At 33.8% G+C, this 21,470-nt stretch overlaps 2 protein-coding genes and 1 pseudogene across 2 annotated transcripts; all 3 read right to left on the bottom strand.

Annotated features, from left to right (window-relative positions):
• Nucleotides 1-555: 555 nt before the first annotated feature.
• LOC116029506 (isoleucine N-monooxygenase 1-like) lies at nucleotides 556-2,089 on the bottom strand. Its single transcript, XM_031271557.1, has 2 exons — nucleotides 1,268-2,089; nucleotides 556-1,182 (listed from the first exon to the last, which is right to left on the bottom strand). Exons 1-2 carry the CDS (start codon nucleotides 2,087-2,089, stop codon nucleotides 556-558), a joined length of 1,449 nt encoding a protein of 482 aa, XP_031127417.1.
• Nucleotides 2,090-12,393: 10,304 nt separating this feature from the next.
• Nucleotides 12,394-13,360, bottom strand: LOC116029505 (annotated as a pseudogene).
• Nucleotides 13,361-13,589: 229 nt separating this feature from the next.
• Nucleotides 13,590-15,545, bottom strand: LOC116030760 (phenylalanine N-monooxygenase-like). Its single transcript, XM_031273088.1, has 2 exons — nucleotides 14,536-15,545; nucleotides 13,590-14,431 (listed from the first exon to the last, which is right to left on the bottom strand). The coding sequence occupies exons 1-2, from the start codon at nucleotides 15,493-15,495 to the stop codon at nucleotides 13,805-13,807; spliced, it is 1,587 nt and encodes a 528-aa protein (XP_031128948.1). The 5' UTR covers nucleotides 15,496-15,545; the 3' UTR covers nucleotides 13,590-13,804.
• Between the last annotated feature and the right edge of the window lie 5,925 nt (nucleotides 15,546-21,470).

The raw sequence follows: 21,470 nt of genomic DNA, 5'->3' as shown, positions 1-21,470 counted from the left end.
TTGAGAATAGAATATCATTCTCGAGAATAAATATATATCATTTCAAAATTTTCATGTTTGGTAAGTCATTTTATTCATAAGAATAATAAATTATGATGAATTATACTACACACAATTATTTTACCACTTAAAAACAACAACTTGTGTCAAAATACCTTGTGCTCTAGTGGCACCTAATTGCATTCTCACATAGGAGGGGAGGTGGGTTTGACTCTCAGTCATCATATGATATGAGAATATGAGTGAATCAGATGACTGATATTGGAGCTTAGCGGAGATAACCATTTCAGATCCCTGTCTTATCTTAGAATTGGATGGAAAATGAAAACAAGCTAGTGTGAGCTATGACTTTATGCAAATAAGGACAAATATTTAAATATGTATTATTAAGGTCGATATTAATTATTTGCTATATATGATGCATACACCCACTGCACCTTTATTGATAAATACATAACGACGATAAATCGATCACTTGGATCTAAGGCATGCATTTGCATATATGCATGCAAAGAGAACAATAGTAGCTGCGCTACTACTTATTATGAGTGCAAGCTAGGATGAGTAGATATGGTGAGGCAACCTTGGCTTTGCAAGAGCATTGAGAGGGTTGGCAAGAAGGATACTATCTTTTGCCTCCTTCAGGTCTACTCTTCCACCATGGGGCACACTCCATTCAAACCCTTGAAGAAGTCTACCCAGCAACATCCCGCTAACCAAAGACCCTAGTTGAACACCTGGACATCCACGCCTTCCAGCACTAAAAGATAAAATCTTCACCTCTGGATCAGCCAGACTCACTTCTGAACCATCATTTTTCAAGTGCCGTTCTGGGTTGAACTTGAGAGGTTCCTCCCAAATCCTAGGGTTCCGCCCTAGCCCGTGCCGACTTATCATCACATGACTACCTTTGGGGATGAAATAGTTGGACAGGGTTGTGTCGGAAGAACACAGGTGCGGAGGAACAAAAGCCGATAATGGATGAATCCGAAATGCCTCCTTTAAACATGCATTAAGGTAGTTTAGTCCAGGAAGATCTGATTCTTGTACTAGTCTTTCTTTTCCCACGACGTTATCAAGTTCTTCGGTGGCTCTTCTGAGAATCTCTGGTTGGTTTAACATTTCTGCTAAAACCCATTCTACCACATTTGATGGATTGTCCACAATTGTTATCATTAGTTCCTGGAATATGCATGAATAAAAAGATTAGATGTATGGTCTAAAAAACTCATGAATATCAAAAGCTGAAATGTATAATAATACTTACAAGAATTTGTGCCTTAATCTCTTCAGATGTTAATAATGGTTTAGCATGGACATTCTTGAGCTTGATAAGAACATCAAGAATATCTTGTTGCTCAGTTTTGGCCCCATCATTCCACATCTTAATCCTTTCATCAACTTCAGGATCTTGGTACTTCCTAACACCCTCCACAGCTTTCTGGATGGCTTTCCTATGACCTTCCAAATCAAACATCCTTAGCCAAGGAAAGTAATCCGAGATCCCAAAGGAATACAAAAGATCAAGAACTCCAAAGGTGGCATCAATGTGCTCTTCGTCCTCCACGCCAGGCCCTCCATCTTCCGTCCCCGCCTTGAAATACCTCTTGCTGAACACCATCTGCTTCATCACGTTCCCACAAAAGTGTTTCCCCATCGCCCTCACATCTACTACTACTCCTGCGTCGGCGTTTCTCATACATTGGTTGTAGATGTAATGTACGAGGTGGTCGGCTTCGGTGGCCCGCTTGTGAGATAGCCAGTTAAGCGCATTGGGGGAGACCACATGGGACGAAAGAACTCTCCTCATTTTCTTCCACTGCTCACCCATGGGAGCAACCACGGATATCAAGTAGTTACTACTCATTAGCTCCGCCGACATGCAGGTCGGCCTTGATGCAAACACCGAGTCTTGTTTCTTGAGTACCTCGCGTGCCACCTCGGGGGAGGTTACTGCAATCACATTGGTCCCCCAAAGGTTGAAGCAAGCGATTTCGGTGTTCATCTCTTCCATCAGATTAAGCATCCACCGGAAAACCGGTTTGTTTCTAAGCAACTGAGGGAAGCATCCCACTATAGGCCAGGTCATTGGGCCCGGAGGGAGTGGGAGCTGCTTATTAGCTTTCTGTTTACAAAGTATCCATTTGCATGAAAGAAGAAGAAGCACAGAGATGATCAAAATCATCAGAGGAAGAGTTGTTGAACTGAAGATGATGGCAAGCATGTTCGTACGTAAATCTTTACTACTTCTCGGAATATATGTAATAGCTAGCTAGCTAGAGGTTGATGTTTTGAACTAATTATATGTTCTCCTTTTATAGATAACCAATTTGTGGAGGAAGTTAAATTTTCTAATTTTTTTAATGACAAGTTGGTATATTTAATTTGTCATAATCGATCGGATAGATATTAGCTAGATATATATGATCATATCACATGGTCGTCTTGCTTGGCCAAATTAAAGAAATTATAGGGTTGCCTCACTATAAACTAACCCAAAGACTAAATGCCAAAATAAGTAAAATGTGATTAACTGGCCGATATGATGTAACTGTATTGGTTTCAATATAATTCTTAGAACTTTGGTGTACAACTTATCCGAATGATGTTGACTAGTCAAGGGTAATTATAAAATTTAATATTAGATACAAGTAACTGGGGTATACTCCACAAACGATTGAACCCTTAGACATTTACTTAAGAATGGATGAGTCTCATCCCCTCAACTACATTCCCATGTTCCATTAATAACATTATTATTAATTTACATCATAGCCGAGTTTCAAGGATGGAGGCACAATGGGGGTAGTGGGGGCAACTACCCTCCTCCCCCCACCTCCATCACCTTTATATATATATTGTATGTATAGGCTCTTATATATTCAGAGGGTGCGTATAAATATTAAATGTATAAAAATTTAACCAAAGCATGAATTAGCTTAGATGGTTAGGTCTTTATTTGTGTGTGAATGGTTATATATGGGTTTGAAACTTAGGTCATTAATTTTTATTAATTTCTAATTATAATTGGATTGGATTCTTTATATGTAACATTGTGTTTTCTTTTAAATATTAATATTGTTGACTAGGGATAAATAAAAATAAAAATAATAATTGTGATTTATGAGATTAACTTCTAATTCTAATTAGATTCTTTATATGTAACATTGGGGTTTTCTTTTAAATATTAATATAATTGACTACGAATAAAAAAAATAAAAAATACATTAAAACGCAATAAAAATTATTCTAATTCTAATTGAATTCTTTATATGTAACGTTGCGGCTCTCTTTTATATTGAGATGAAGGATTTATAATGTAATTTCTATTTGAGCTATGTTTTTGTTTTGAATAATTTTTATTGAGTTTTAATGTATTTTTTTTATTTTTTCTTATCCCTTGTCAACAATACTTATATGGCTTGAGATTTTATTTTTATTTTACCTCCACTGAAGAAGATTTATGGCTCCATCGCTGGCCGAGTACAATTGGCATTTCTAACCACTAATCAAAGAAATATATAGTTTACAAGAATATTGAGTCACGGACTTGCATTTTGTTACACAATAGCCCAATTTTTACCATTAGAATTATTATTGTTTTACTATTTCATGCGCCATGCAAATGCACCGTGCATTTTCATGGTACACACGTTATTGCCAAACTAGCAGCACTCACTATATTATATTAGTAGTTTTTTATGCGCATTGTGCGAATGAGATAATGCCTAATATCTATTTTTAAATAAGTATTAAAAATATATTTTTTAAAATAAGTACTTCAAAGTATATTAATACTTATATAGGAGATGTTCATCCAATAGTTTGCCACTTTGTACATAAACATTTTTAAACAGTGGCTACATTCTATATACCAATTATTTTTATTGTCAAGATCGATGCTGATTTTGTCTTCAATCCAAGCATGTTGATTGCAAAAAATGAAATGAATTACAAATTTATATTAGTTCTTATATATTTAAAGAATGCATAATAAGTATTTTACATACAAGATTAATGAATGCTGCAACGGTAACTATTTTTGAAATTTTTTCATTTTTTGAATTTGAAAGATTGGTTCCATCAATGTTGGAGTCTCAACATCTTTTCAATGCATCAAGTGTGTCACAATGTTCTATTGGACTACATAAACATTTTTAATAATGAGTTTTAAATCAATTTATTGGGTTATTTGAATGTCTTCTTTGTCAACAAATCCTCCCTAATTAGTTAATATGATTGGCTTCAAACTGATTTTAAAAAAAAATTCCATGTTATTAACATAATGGTTGGTAAATAAATATATAACATTATTTTTTAGTATAACTTTGATATTTAATTAATTACAAGATAGTGTAAAAAGAAAGCAATGAACAATGTATGGTATTGAATATAATTAATTAATAAATTTGAAGGTAAGGAATCTTTGCATTGTAGAAAATATAGACAATGTAACTAATGAAATTATATCTCTTTTAAACTTTTTGATTTTATATATATATATTATTGTAACTACTATTTTATTTTATTTAATAAGAGTAATAGAGTGTGATACTTACTTTTGAATAATATTCTATAACATATCCGTAGTATATGTTCAACAATTATGTTAATTTTGATTGAGATGAGGTTCGAACCTAAGACCTTACTTATAGAAATTAATGGGTAAGTTAAAAGTTAACGGAATATTGAAAAAGTGAATATTTGACGGATAATCATATAACTAATTTAATAATTTGACCGTCATTTTTTCTACTCAGCCTAACTTTCTTTAGCTCTCATTAGTATAGTAGATATGTATTACATCTCATTCATTCATTCATTCATTCATTCTACCTTAAGTCAATGAACTTATCTCATCAAGCTACCATATTTTCCATGTGAATTATATTTTATTCCATTGTATATATCATCAACTCATTACACTTAAACCGATTAAACCCACTTTATCCCAAGACATAAATATTTAGGTTTTGTCCACCAATAAACCTTTCAAAAATAAAAGCAATCTATGTTTATTCAATTACAAAATTTTAAATATATTTTCATTATTTTTCATTTTGAGAGTACAATATGTATTGTATTCATAATAAAACAAGGTTTCTAAAATTCAGTTTTGATTGTTTATTAGTAATGCTTATATGTCACATTATTCTTAAATAATCAAAATTGATATTAATTTTACTTCAAGATTTTTATAGTGGTTGACAAGTATTTTATTAAATAATGGTAAAACACTAATATTTTATCATTTACATTACATATTTAAGAGTCGTTCTCTATTGCTTATTTACACCATAAGCATTGGTTGTACTTAGGTCGTCATTATACCGTGGACCATGGTCCACAATGTATTCTGAACCATGGGTACTGTAGTTGTGTTACGTTGAATTGATAGTCTGATACAGTAGTTGTGTTGAACTAATATTGTAATTGTGTTGAAAGGGAACTGCAGTTGCACGGAAAAGAGGCTGTTTCATCCATCTGGAACTGCAGTTGTGTTGAACTGATACTGCAATTGTGTTGAACAGATGAACGACCTCTGTCAACTGCATTTCCCTTTCAACACAACTGCAGTATCAGCCATGACAATGGTCCACAGTGTAATTTGCGTGTACTTGGAATTAGATTTTAAAAAAATATTATTTATTTAACACTCGATTTTAAATTTTAAAAAAAAATCATTATCTATATGTATACTTGTGTACTATCACAAATCTAAAATTTGATATTTTATTTAAAATTAAATTGAACTTATATATGCCAAGACCTTGTGATCTAGTGGCACCAAGTTATACTCTGATCATATGGGAGGTTGTAGGTTTGAGCCTCAGTCGAGGCGATATTGACTCTGGATACATATGTATCAAAAAACATTGAACTTATATCATATCCTATCATAAAATAGTAGAATATTTTAGTATAGAAAATATAATATTAAATTTCATATCACCGATTATAACAATTTACAAAGTAATTAATATTTAAAAATTTCATTGAAATCAATTAATTAAAATAGAATTGAAAATATATTTCAAATAAGTTGACTATAAGACAATTAGAACATTCAAAATATAATTTTCATAGAAGATAAAAATATTATTTATTTAATCATAAAATGTTATTCATAAAATTTTTATTTAATTCTAAATGTATATGAGCATTGCTAGGAAATAACACTAATTTAATTTTTTACCTATAAAATTTCTTCTTTTTTTTTTTTACAAGGTGAGTCTAATAATAGGAAAAATTCTACTTTGCTTTAAAATAAAAAAAAAAAAATGGAAAACCATTTTTTGCATTGTTATTCTTTTGAAAAGCTGTTTTTCAAAAATAAAAAATAAATAATAAATAAAAAATTCAACTCAACAAAGGATTTGAAAAATATTCTTTTTCTTATTTTCAAAATTTTCTAAATACAAAAGTACACATAACTTCATTCTTTATCATCATTATCATTACTTACTAACTTCAATTTCACATATCTATCTATCCATACCATCTACCTACAAATCTAACATTTATGTACCCTTATCATGTCATCATTTTTATCTACTTGTATTTATATTACAAGCTTTATCCATACTATCTGCATCCACATATTATATTTTACTAGCATTTTGTACGTGCAATGCGCAAAAATTCATGTCCAATATTAAAACATTGACAAATATAAATAATTAAAAATTATAGTTCAAATTATATATATACATATATATATATATATATATATATATATATATATATATATATGCAAATAGTATATGTATTATACATACATATATGATTTATTACTCATAAAAATTTAATTAAAATATAATTAATAATTAAATTAATTATTATATAATAATTTTAATAAAATGGTTTTAAATTAAAAAAATCCATCATCTGCGTCCTCGCAGATAATATGGATGTACCAGGATTTCTACTGAATTGTAAGCACCTCTATTGGATAAGACAACTGGCATGGGGATTTAAGTTTGCTCCATACCCAAAACAAAGGATCAAACCCTTGACATTTGGTTAATGATAGATGAATCCCTTCTACTCAACTACACCCCACGGGTTCCATTAACATTATTATTATTTTACATCATAACCGAATACACTTAGGGTGCGTTTGGTTCGCACATGGGAATCGGAATCGGAATGGGTATCAAATACTTGGTAAGGGTAATGGGTTTTGGTGAAAGTATTTAGCATGTTTGGTAGTTTGGTGGAATGTGAATGATTATTAATAGTTGGGGAAGAAATGATGAAAGGAGATGAAACCCTTATTTAATAAGGTTATGGGTTTTGCCATTAATGGAGTATTCCAAACCCATAGTAGCATTCACAAAACCTATCATCCAAATACTAACAATCACTTTGATACCATACCTTATGCCTAAACCCTCCAACCAAACACACCCTTAGATATTTCTGGCCACTAATTAAAGAAATATTTCTGGCCACTAATTAAAGAAATATATAATTAAAACAATATTGAGTCACGGACTTGGATTTTGTTCCACAATAGCCCAATTTTTACCATTGGCATTACTATTATTTTACCATTTTATTCGCCATGCAAATCATGCATGCACGCGTTATTGCTAAACTAGCAGCACTCACTATATTATATTATATATATATTACATATCATTCATTCTTTCTACCTTATTAATTCAATGAACTTATATCGCATCAAGCTACCATATTTTCCATGTGAATGATATTTTATTTCATCGTATATATCATCTAACTCATTATTACACTTCATCCGATCAAATCCACTGTACTTTTGTAAAATTCGACTTAGCTTACGCAGCTAGCTAGTTCTAGACACCCCTAAGGCGAAGCGAATTACTCCCTAGGTGTCTAACTCAGGCGAGTCGGCTGAGTTGCGACGAACTCGGCTGAGTTGCGGCAAACTCGGCAGAGTTAATTCGTCCAATTCGACTGAGTCGACTTGACTAATTTTTTTAATTTTATATATATATATATATATATATGACATGTGTACACCCACATACATGCACTGTTTTTTTTTTTTCTTTTAGTTAGCCGCGTAGGTGCCATTCTACCGCCGGACTAGCGCCTAGCACCTAGTGTCTACTGAAACCATGATATTTAAGCATCATCATCAAATCAAACATAAATTCACGCCGGAAAGGAATTTAATCAAACGTTAACCAATCAATTGGAATACTGAGTGCACCTATATCTCAACAAGAAAATCAACTTTATTTATTCTATAAATTATATAGTGATAAGTATTGAATAAATCGTATCTTTGAACTATTTAAAAAAAATATACAATTAAGACTACCAATTAGGACCATAAACTTGATAAGGATTACAATTAGGTCATTTTGACTTGTAATTACGGGTAATATTGGTGTTTTAAAAGCGGGTCAAATGGCAGGTGTCGCCAAAGCCCGTCATTTGGCGGGATGTGCTAAAAAGCCCGTCAATTTGACATACCCAACAAGGGCTAGCCAAGCCTGCTTAAGACCAAGTATGATTCAAGCCCAACAAGAATAACCCGAAAGCCCAACACACGCTATAGGAACCCGGGTGGCGGTACTCGACAATGGGCACCTTGGTCCCTTGACCTGGGTATTGGGGCCTGGCCTCCGTGGCCGGTCCCGCGCAATATTCGGACCCCCCAAAGTCTAGTGCCAAGAAGTCCGTCTCCAGGGCCAAGAAGTCCGTCTCCGAGGCCAAGAGTCCACCTTCGGGTCGACATGTATGTCTTCAACCCACCTCGTGTCCTATTCGCGCGGATCTTGACCAAGTCTTTTGGCTACCTAGAGTTTAGCTAAAATTAGTTGTAAATAATCCCTTGTATAAATAGACATTGTCTAATTATTATAGGGGAGGTCTTTCTTACATTCTACTTGTAATATTCAAGCTCTAATCAGTTAAACACAACAGACGGAGCTTTAATAACCAACATATATACCTAGTGTTGTTTGGTAACCTCTAGAGATTCGCTATAGTAGTAGCATATGAATATAGACGGCATACTAATGCTAAAACGCAAATGTAAAGTATTCAACTCTACCACATACTAGGTGTATTGTGGAATAACCACGATATGTAGAGTGTCAAATTAAATTTGAATTCAAAATAATAATATATTAAATTGAATGTTCCCAAAACATTATAAATCAAAAATTTCCTTTCACATGTTCTTTAGAAAAATATTCATATGAAAAGAAAGACTACTCTGCTTGACACATAGCATATCTAATGTTTAACAAGATTAGTAAAATCTAACTTATCATAATCAGACCAAAGTGACCCAAATGCTCATGCCATAATTTAAACGAGTTTAGGTCTTTAAAAGTTTAAAAGAATTGCAACTTTTGGAGTACTCATAAGTATATGTGTTCAAATAGAGAGATATGTTCAAATAAAGAATGCACACATAGTAAATAAATGAAATTATAAGAATACTCAACAATATTAGGTAGATTAAATGTCAAAGAGAAGTATAAATGGTGATAGCATTCACGATTTCTAAAATCAATTTTCACAATTTGTCTTTCAACAATATTAAGCTTTCAAGCACATCATTTTGGAGAGAAGTATAGCACTAGAAGTTGCAAACTTCATTCATGAGTCATAGTCATTAATCATTAATCACTCAAAGATCTCATTTGAGGTCTTCAGACCTTATTAGAAAAATAGCCCAATGGCCAACACATTGTTAAATAAGAAAGGTTTAGAACTCGATTCAAAGAGTATAATATTTTCATAAAAACTAAAGTTTTGATATCATATAAAGATCAATTAACGTAAAATCCTTAGTATAATTTTGCCATGTACTACTACTAGAGTATAATGTGACCCATAGACAACAATGAGAGTTACACTATCTAAAATAATTTTGGTTAACTAGAGTATAATGTGACCCATAGACAACAATGAGAGCTACACTATCTAAAATAATTTTGGTTATGTACTTCCACTAGAGTACAATAAATTCATGTACCACCTGAAAGGTAACATTCGAGAAGTAAAATTACGAGAAGTAAAATTTTGAGAAGTAAAAAATAAATAATTAACTTTCCAAATAACCAAAAATTAACTGCTCGGATAATACACTCTATACATTAAGGAATTAAGGAATCATAATAATTTATTTAATTATTATAAACTCATAACGATCCTTCAAGGATTGATTTAGGGTCTATAAATCTTTTCGATCAAATATTCATAATTTATGCTTAGGCCAAGGGGTAACAAAATAAAAATTAGTGCTCTTAGTTTACCTTCTTGACAAAATTATATTAAAATATGCACTACTATTATTTGTTAAAATACTAAGATTTGAGATGTTCAAAACTATTGCCATAGAATTTCTATTATAAAACTAGCACTATAAATTATTCTAGTGCTATATATTATAACTAGTGCTATGAATTCGCCTTCTAGGCAATTAAATGTTTATAATTTAGGCTATCGTCTCACTTTTATATATATATATATATATATATATATATATATATCAATATTTACCATCAAACGCAGACCAACAAGTACTCTTTTACAATGAATCACATGTCATCATAAATATAAAAGAGCAATTTCTAACACAAAAATAATAATTGCATAACAGTTAATGCAGTCCTCGCCATAGGTGAAGGGAGTGGTCATATCAAGGAAAGTTTATCAATTATGCTCTCAAATTTAATCATCAATTAGATGCAAAGACATATGACATATCCCCCTCTTAAACAGTAGTCATAGTAAAGATTATCCATAAAGAGATAATCATGCATCTAAAATCATCTCACAGATCTCTATCCGTGAAATGGGTCAAGTCTTTGATAAATAGTCTAACACTGATTTTTGCTTGTGATAAAAACAACTTTCATAAAGATACCCGCCTAGTTACACAAAATAATCATTTATCACATAAATATATGCATATAGCAAAACAGTAAAGAATACTTAACTCTTTGATATGATTACTTTACCTTATATTTACAAAATTGATACTTTTAAAAAGTATTGTAGCTAAGCTAAGGAATTGGTAAAGTATTTTCACTTATCAAATAATTGTTATTTAAAATTATAATAGGGGCAAGCAGTCCCTTACCTGTTTCTTTTATTTTGTATGTTAAAAAGGTTAGCCTTGCATCTAATTAAGTAAGCATTAGGTGTGACGGTAGCATCCCTATTCAATTAAGTATGTAAAGCTTTTGCAATATTGTTCGTAAATTTTTAAGTTGAAAAAAAAATTAAATTCAGTCTAAAGTGGTATTGTGTTTGGTGAAAATGAGAAAAAAAATATGTCATTTTTGGTGCCACTTGACCACAAGGTCTTTGGCTATAGCCTTTTTTTTTAATTACAAAAGTTTAAGTTTTTTTCCTAATTTCTTTAATTTGGTTTGGTTAAGATGAATGGAGTCAAATAATAAAAAATCTAAGCTCATACTAGTATATATCCCCCCTAAAAAATCAAGTTTTTTATTTTATTTTTAAATTTCTTTAATTTTGAGATTTCCGTCCTGGTTTAGATCAACACCCTTAAATGAAAGGAATTTTTTTTTTTTTTTTAAAAACGATAATATTTTTGTAAATTTTTTTTAACTTTGAGGCGCACATATATTATACTAAAAAGTGCATAAGTTTAATATTATAAGTGTAAATAGTAATATTGGTTTGAGATATTTGAACATATGTTACCGCGTTTTTCCTAAACTAATATTTAAAAATTCATAAGTATATATATACTATAATGTGTACAAATTTATATTTAAATGCTTATGCTTATGTTATAACATTTGAAAAATGTTTTTATTTTTGTAAAGTTGTTGATATGGACAAATCAACGACTCATATCTCACCATTTTTTTTTACATGGATGTCTCATTTCACCTAAGCTAGAGCGTGAGCGCGCACACACATTTTTATTATAATATGTTACCACTCAAAATGGAAGGTTACAAATTCGAATCACATCCAAATCAAGGATGTTGGCATAATCATGTTGAGCAGATACTATAGATAAGTGTTAAGTCCTCCTTTTTTTGTCTTAGATTTATGTGTCATTCCATTTTTAATCTTTGTTTTTTTTTTCAAAACATCCATGTTGATCCTAACATTATTGTGGCGTGACATTTTTTATCCTTTGTCAACAAATATGTTTAAATTACATTAAAATGACGTTATTAATCACTCAAAATCCTCCTTCTTCTTCTTGGCAATAAAGCTACAAATCTTGTGAATTTTTATGAAGTAGACTTATATGCACTAGACTAGCTTAAGGCCGGTTTGCCATGAAGTGGACTTGTAATTTTTTCAATTTCATTTTTTTTTTATAGATTTTGTAGTAGAAATATGTATTGATAACAATTTTATTACCATGAAGAAAAAAAGAGAATTTTGAGTGGTTAGTCAAAACATATGATAGGTCTTAGTCAAAACAGAGTTTTTGAAGAATGGATTGGTCTCAAAGAAAAATTCAAGCTTGAAGCCCTTTGGATTATCAATTTTGGACCACTTAAGTCTTTCAGATATTCAAGAGCTCCTTCATCACCCTCAGTAATCTAGCATCAATAAGAAGGCAAGAGAGAAAATAAAATGCAAATGATCAAACATGTTATAAAGAATGCAGAAAGTCAACACAGAGAGCATTATATTCATGCAACATCTAACCTCTTCAGTTAACACTTCATTATTCATCTTCATAGCAGTAAGCTAAGCCAGAAATGTGGAACTCCTTTCTCTGCGATTTTGTCGTCTTCTTGGTCCATATATAGACACTGCTTCAGCTTTCTCACCTCCAACTTCAACTATACCATTAACTATTTAATATCTATGCACGTATTATTTTTTCACTTCATTATGAATTTGAGACATAGGATTATAAGCCAATGGAACAGAAGATGTATGTATAATAATAATATGTAAAATAGCCTTACAAACCTTTGTATATAGTGGTTGATAAAGCTTCTGATACTTGGCTTCAAGTGTTGCTCTCTCTTCAAGAAACTTTGCCTCCAATTCATCATGTTGGGTCTGCACAATTGAGCACCAAAAAAGTACCAAGACGTAAGAGAATGTGAAAAATCATAACGGAAAGAAAGAAAAAAAAAAAAAACTGTGAGGATGTCAAGTAGTTAGTTGAGAGCAAGGATTGACAAAAAAAAAAAAACATAACAATAATAATATGTTTACTAAACAAGTTGCATAGAGAAATTACTTCTGATTTACTTATAAAAACAAATCATATAAAATAAACTGGTTCGTTCACTAAAATCTTTGCAAAAATTAAATCATCCTTTAATCACCAAAACTGTTCATTGAGAAACTCAATTTATTAGCAACAATTAAATTAAAATTGGATCAATACAGCACACATATACCAAATTTCAAATAATTATATTCCTCACTTGGCACTTTCCCTATTTATTGTGTCAATTCAATTAACCACATTTAATATATCCTCTTCAACAATTCAATCCTCTGCAATGACATTGGAATTTTCATAGTAGGATATCTTTCATTGATGCCCACATAGAATTGGAGTTTCATAGAACAACCAAGCATTTAAAAAAAAATATGAGATCAACACCAGTACAAGATTCACATAAGGATTAAATTTTAAAATATGTATTATTAAGATGGCCGATATTAATTATTCTGTATAGTATTTGCTATATATGATACATACAGCCACTGCACCTTTAATTTAATGATAAATACATAACGATAAATCACTTGGATATGATCTGATCTAATACATGCATTTGCATATATGCATGCAAATAAAATAATACTAGCAGCTACGACTTAAGAATGCAAGCTAGGATGAGTAGATATGGTGAGGCAACCTTGGCTTAGCAAGAGCATTGAGAGGGTTGGCAAGAAGGATACTATTTTTTGACTCCTTAAGGTCTACTCTTCCACCAGAGGGCACACTCCATTCAAACCCTTGAAGAAGCCTACCCAGCAACATCCCGCTAACCAAAGACCCTAGTTGAACACCTGGACATCCACGCCTTCCGGCACTAAAGGATAAAATCTTCACCTCTGGATCAGCCAGACTCACTTCTGACCCATCATTTTTCAAGTGCCGTTCTGGCTTGAACTTGAGAGGTTCCTCCCAAATCCTAGGGTTCCGCCCCAGCCCGTGCCGGCTTATCATCACATGACTACCTTTGGGGATGAAATAGTTAGACAGGATTGTGTCGGAAGAACATAGGTGCGGAGGAACAAAAGCTGATAATGGATGAATGCGAAATGCTTCCTTTAAACATGCGTTAAGGTATTTTAGCCGAGGAAGATCGGATTCTTGTACTAGTCTTTCTCTTCCCACAACGTTATCAAGTTCTTCGGTCGCTCTTCTGAGGATCTCTGGTTGGTTTAACATTTCTGCTACAACCCATTCCACCACATTTGATGGATTGTCCACAATTGTTATCATTAGTTCCTGGAATTTGAATAGAAGGAGAGATTAGATATATGGTCATAAAGTAAAAATAAAAAATCATGAATATCATCAAAAGCTAAGCTGAAATATATAATAATACTTACAAGAATTTGTGCCTTAATCTCTTCAGATGTTAGTAGCGGTTTACCACGGACATCCTTGAGGTTGATAAGAACATCAAGAATATCTTGTTTCTCATCATCATCATCAGTTTTGGTCCCATCCTTCCACATCTTAATCCTTTCATCAACTTCAGGATCTTGGTACTTCCTAACACCCTCCACAGCTTTCTGGATGGCTTTCCTATGACCTTCCAAATCAAACATCCTTAGCCAAGGAAAGTAATCCGAGATCCCAAAGGAATACAAAAGATCAAGAACTCCAAATGTGGCATCAATGTGCTCTTCGTCCTCCACGCCTGGCCCTCCATCTTCCGTCCCGGCCTTGAAATACCTCTTGCTGAACACCATCTGCTTCATCACGTTCCCACAAAAGTGATTCCCAGCCGCCCTCACATCTACTACTACTCCTCCACAACCACCTGAGGTGGCGGCGTTTCTAATACATTGATTGTAGATGTAACGTACGAGGTGGTCGGCTTCGGTGGCCCGCTTGTGAGATAGCCAGTTAAGCGCGTTGGGCGAGACCACATGGGACGAAAGAACTCTCCTCATTTTCTTCCATTGCTCACCCATGGGAGCAACCACGGATGTCAAGTAGTTACTACTGATTAGCTCCGCCGACATGCAGGTCGGCCTTGATGCAAACACCGAGTCTTGTTTCTTCAGTACCTCGCGTGCCACCTCGGGGGAGGTTACTGCAATCACATTGGTTCCCCCAAGTTTGAAGCAAGCGATTTCGGTGTTCATCTCTTCCATCATATTCAGCATCCACTTGAAAACCGGCTTGTTTCTGAGCAGCTGAGGGAAGCATCCCACTATAGGCCATGCCATTGGACCTGGAGGGAGCGGGAGCTGTTTATTAGCTTTCTGTATCCATTTGCGTGAAAAAAGAAGAAGCACAGAGATGATCAAAATCATCATCAGAAGAAGAATTGATGACATTTTGTATATATGTAAATCTTTAGTTCGTTCTCAGAATATATGTTTTGAACTTAGGACTTGATGTTTTGGACTAATTAAGCATATCTTCGCCTTTTATAGATATCACCATCCACTTTGTGTACAGGAAGTTAAATTTTCTAATGACAAGTTGCTATATATATTTAATATTTTGTTATAATCTAGCTAGATATGATCGCTATACGACTGATGTTTCATTTTAATTTATTATATTAATCCTAAAATATATCACATGCTCCTCTTAATTGCTTAATTGGCCAAAGAAGTTACTGGGTTGCCTCACTATAAGCCGCGTACCCAAAGACTATATGCCAAAATAAGTAATTAAGTAAAATGTGATGATGAATTGGCCGACGACTTAGCTAGTTATAATATTATTATGTTGAGTTAATTCCAATTTTTTGTCCTAACTTTATAGGTGATAGTAACTTTTAGTCTTTTTTTATCGGAACATTCATATTTGATCATAGTATTATTGTGGAATGATCATTATTTTATCCTCCATCAACAAAATCATTGCAATATTGTTAAATGCAAAGACATTTCGATCATTATATTTTTATACAAACTAAGTTTATCCTACTATATTTATATGTTTTTATTTTTTTCAAAAAAACGATCACTATGGTATATACGGACACTAAAGCCTAACTAGCAGTACTCACTATATTTTATTGTATGTATTACATTTCAATTCATTCATTCTACCTTATTAATTGATCTTATCGCATCAAATTAAACTACCATATTTTCCATGTGAATTATATTTCCTTAGCTTGTATATATCATCATCTCATTATACCTTAGCTATCCGACCAAATCTCATCAAATCAAACATATATAAAATTCATGTATTTCATCACTACACAGCAGCCCTTACTAAAATATTCGACCATTTCGATCAGTTCATCTTCCTGTAGTTTTTGCAGCATGAACTTCACACTAGAAAATATTTTGATCAGACGTTAACCACTTTTTTTTTTTTTGAAAACCAAAGGAACAAATGCATTAATCAAAAAGATGCGAAATACAACCAAGTGGGGAAGACACCCACGAACCAAGGACAAACATAATATGTTGTCCGTGTGTAAACACACGAGCCATATGATTCGCTGACCTTCTGACATGGCGAGCAAACATATTTCCAATGTCACTAGCAATTAAATGACATTGTTTAATAATTAAACCTACATACGAAAGGTCCAACGAAAAAAGAATTAAAACTAGCACAAAAGTTTAAACAGCCTTATTCCGAAATAAAATTGTTGTCTCTGATGGATATATTAGAAATGGAGCAAATCGAACCGGGAAGACGGAGCAAGGAGGACTCGAGCGGACCCAGGGTCTCGACGTTGAGCTCCGTGCTTAACCCGGACCGCCCTAGGGAAAGGCCTCGGCCATAGGGCCATGGCCATGAGGGCTCAGCTACGAGTCCCCGGCAATGGGGGCTAGACCATAGGGCCTCGACCATGAGGCCTCGGCCATGAGGCCTCGGCCATGGGAGCTCGGTTATGAGGGCTCAACTACGAGTCCCCGGCCGGCCATGGGAGCTAGGTCATAGGGCCTCGGCCATGGGAGCTCGGTCATAAGGGCTCAGCTACGAGGCTCGGGCTATAAGGCCTTGGCCATAGGGGCTCGGTCATGAGGGCTCGGCTGCGAGGCCCCGGCCATGGGGATTCGACCATAGGGCCTTGGTCATGGGAGCTCTGTCGGTCAAACCGCAGACCGTGTCTTGGGGCCGAGCGCGGTCAAAGCGGGGTTATAATCGCTCCACCGTGTTAGCTAGGGGGGCGGTTAGGGGGTTTAGCATGTGTAATTAAACGGCTTCCTTATTATTGTCTCATCAAGACATTCCTATCTTCTTTGGCCTAACTCACTCTTGTAATAGCCATTACATAATATCTTAATACAAATATTGTCCCGTGACACACATTCCTTGTCTTTTCTATCGCATTACTATCCATTAATTATTTCTTCTATTTATCGAGTTTATTAATTTGGAGCACCGAAGTGTTATTTCGATGCGGGATTTCAAGCTGCCACGAAGAAGTCGACAGTAGGGGCGGTGCTCATCTCGGCCGACGGTACATTCCTCGCGGCATTTAGTACGCCCTTGGCGGATTGTTTCTCACCACTCATGGCTGAATCTATGGCATGCACGGAGGTACTTTCTTGGCTACGAAGTCGGGGGATTACTTCCGTTGATCTCTACACCGACTGCTCCAGCTTACGTCGTTTGTTAATACACAGAATACCAATCTTTTTTCATATGTTGCTTTTTCTATTGATGCTGCTAGAACTATTATGTCTACTTTTACTTATTGCTCAGTTAGTTTGATTCCTAGAACTGCTAATCAAGCAGCCCATTCTTTAGCAGCCACGGCATATGCTCAGGCTAGATCGTTGTTTTGGGACTCTGTCCCGCCCAACTCTATTGCTTCCATGATTTAATACACTGTTTATTTATTGGTTGGTTTTCAAAAAAAAAATAAATTCGGAGCACCATTTAATTAAATCCATTAGCCTCCACCCTCATTAAGCCAAGTGAGAGCTTCCTTAACCGCCCGTGCCTATACAAAAAGAAAGGGTCTTGTCCACCGTTTAATCAACCACTTCGGGCAGCAACAAATCCACCACTACTATCCCTCACAACCGCTCCGTACCCAACACCATCGGAAAACAGTGCGACATCAACATTACATTTTAGAACATTAGTTGTCGGGGGATTCCATACCACAGAGCTGCCTCCTTGCGCCACCCATACATGATACACCACTTAATTATATTGGAATACTGCATTCATTCTACCTTATTAATTGATCTTATCGCATCAAATTACCATATTTTCCATGTGAATTACATTTCCTTAGCTTGTATATATCATCATCTCATTATACCTTAGCTATCCGACCAAATCTCATCAAATCAAACATAAAATTTATGTATTTCATCGCTACAGCAGCCCGGCCTTACTAAAATATATATATATTCGACCATTTCAATTCATCTTCTTGTAGTTTTTTGCAACATATATATATGAACTTCACACCGGAAAGGGTTTTGATCAGACGTTAACTACTTAATTATATTGTAATACTGCATTTACTCTATATTATAAATTACATACATGCATTTCAAGATCAAATGTACAGTTATTGTGCTCATATTATTAGTCAATAATTAAATATAAAAATGTCACTATACATGCATGACAAAAATGGAATTTTTTTTATGTAATGTCATTGTTTAGAGCATTCCAATTTGGTTATATATATTTAATTGATTCTACAAATTTTAAAACTAAATTTAATCAAATAATTAATAATTAAAAAAAAAAAGATGAAAACAATATTGGAACGTGCACTCCAATTGTTTTCTTTAAAAAATAATGTTGCATGAAGGCCGCGTAAATTGTCGAAATTATAATGGTTTAATATTAATCAGATTAAAGTCACGTTCGTAATTTTACTTATTTATATAATAGATTTTGCAATAAGTAACATCTAGGTAGGGCCTAGGTGGGTGTAATATTGGGGATATTTTATTCCAATGAAGAGGCCGGGGATCGGACCAACTAGTTCATTTAGTCATGTTTCTGTAGTACGTAGTGGAGATCGAAAATGAAGTTTAAATTTTATTATGTTTCACGGAGCTAATTAAGTTAAAAGGATGGTTCGTATATATTCTGATTGTTCCAATCTATGTTACAACCTGGCATCTCCTGCAATTGATATTAGGTCCTACACGCAAATTTCAGTGTGGAGGACGGTCCACAATGGATTGTGGTCTATGAATCAAAATGAGGTCGTTTTAATTAATGAAAGCAAACGGCTGAAACAGTTCCGTTTCGCGCACCGTTTACTTTCATTTTATATAATTGCAGTTCATTTTCAATACAACTGCAGTTCCATTTCATCACAACTACAGTTCAATATTTTCGATATAACTATAATTTCATTCGATATTATACACTCAAATATGTAAAACTGTTATTCAATTTTCTTTGAACACAACTACAGTTTCTTTTATAATACACTGCAATTCTCTTTCAACACAACTATAATATCATTTCGATATAACTACAGTTTCATTGGACAATATACACTCAAATATGTGAAACTGTTATTCAGTTTCATTTCATATACACTGCAGTTTCCTTTCAACATAACTACAGTTTCATTTTGATATAACTACAGTTTCATTTGATAGTATAAAAACAAATGTGAGGCAGTATCTTTTGAGATGAACTGTAATCTTCTTTAACGGAGCTCCGTTTCTTTACTTAATGAAACGGCGACATTTTGTGACAATGGTAACCGTACTTTCCAGTAGTATCGCTGCTGTCTTTTTTGCAGCTTTTGTTGTTGCCGGAACTATGTGGTATGGTTCTGCAACTACCCCGATCGAATTATTTGGGCCCACCCATTATCAATGGGATCAGGGGTACTTCCAGCAAGAGATATATCGAAGAGTTAGTGCTGGGCTAGCAGAAAATCAAAGTTTATCAGAAGCCTGGTCTAAAATTCCTGAAAAATTAGCTTTTTATGATTACATCGGCAATAATCTAGCAAAAGGAGGATTATTCAGGGCGGGCTCGATGGATAACGGGGATGGAATAGCAGTTGGATGGTTAGGACACCCTATCTTTAGAGATAAAGAAGGACGTGAACTTTTTGTACGCCGTATGCCTACTTTTTTTGAAACATTTCCGGTCGTTTTAGTAGACGGCGATGGAATTGTTAGAGCCGATGTTCCTTTTAGAAGGGCAGAATCGAAGTATAGTGTTGAACAAGTAGGTGTAACTGTTGCGTTTTATGGCGGTGAACTCAATGGCGTCAGTTATAGCGATCCTACTACTGTGAAAAAATATGCTAGACGCGCTCAATTGGGTGAAATTTTTGAATTAGATCGTGCTACTTTGAAATCCGATGGTGTTTTTCGCAGCAGTCCAAGGGGTTGGTTTACTTTTGGGCACGCTTCATTTGCTTTGCTCTTCTTCTTCGGACACATTTGGCATGGTGCTAGAACCCTGTTCAGAGATGTTTTTGCTGGTATTGACCCAGATTTAGATGCTCAAGTAGAATTTGGGGCATTCCAAAAACTTGGAGATCCAACTACAAGAAGACAAGCAGCCTGATAAAACATTACTTTGGTATCTTTATTCCGTTCTTTCTTTTACGTTTGGGATTTGGCACGGCGAGAAATCTTTATGCATGCGAATTGCCCTCGTTTTTACTTTTGTTCGTTCTTTATTTATCCTTTATCCGAGGTATCATTATATTTATACTGTGTGTAGGAACGTAACGGTTTCATTTAGTGATTGCTATATCTTTTTATACCTAAAACTTCTAATATTTTAGTTCATTCCTTAGCTACCCTGGCCTATTCTTAGACTAATAATTTGTACTGGGACTCTGTCCCTCCAGATTTCATCTCGATTAATATATAAACCTCCAATTGGTTTACTTTCAAAAAAAAAAATAAGTTAAAAGGATAATCAATAAATTGCAATCACAAGGTTCCAAGTTTAATTCTCCGTATGAATTGTTTAGTGATATTTTTGTTTGAGTTGGTCAGTTATGGGAATTTATACCAATTTAACTTCTTATTATTGTTTACCAACTAAGGATACCAGACATATATGGGTTAATAATACATACACACACACATAATATATATATGCAAATTCAAGCATGCTATGCATATTTATCAAATATTTTGTATGCAAATCTTTAGTTCTGTGAATATATGTTTTGAACTTAGGACTTGATGTTTTTAACTAATTAAGCATATGTTCTCCTTTTATAGATCACCATCCACTTTGTACAGGAAGTTAAATTTTCTAATCACAAATTGCTATATTTAATATTTTGTCATAATCTCATAGATATTAGCTAGATATGATCATATTAAGTAATAATAGCATGGCACTTCGAATTCGATATTCAATTTTTTTT

The sequence above is a fragment of the Ipomoea triloba genome, chromosome 9 (assembly GCF_003576645.1).
Source record: "Ipomoea triloba cultivar NCNSP0323 chromosome 9, ASM357664v1".
Taxonomy (NCBI): Eukaryota; Viridiplantae; Streptophyta; class Magnoliopsida; order Solanales; family Convolvulaceae; genus Ipomoea; species Ipomoea triloba.
The sequence above is the reverse complement of the archived record's forward strand: the minus strand, read 5'-3'. Positions and strand labels throughout refer to the sequence as shown.

Coding starts and splice junctions, on each gene's coding strand:
- LOC116030760 (XM_031273088.1), bottom strand. CDS start 15,495: ATGTCATCAATTCTTCTTCTGATGATGATTTTGATCATCTCTGTGCTT. Junction 14,432..14,535: donor AGATTAAGGCACAAATTCTT/GTAAGTATTATT, acceptor TTCAAATTCCAG/GAACTAATGATAACAATTGT.
- LOC116029506 (XM_031271557.1), bottom strand. CDS start 2,089: ATGACCTGGCCTATAGTGGGATGCTTCCCTCAGTTGCTTAGAAACAAA. Junction 1,183..1,267: donor AGATTAAGGCACAAATTCTT/GTAAGTATTATT, acceptor TGCATATTCCAG/GAACTAATGATAACAATTGT.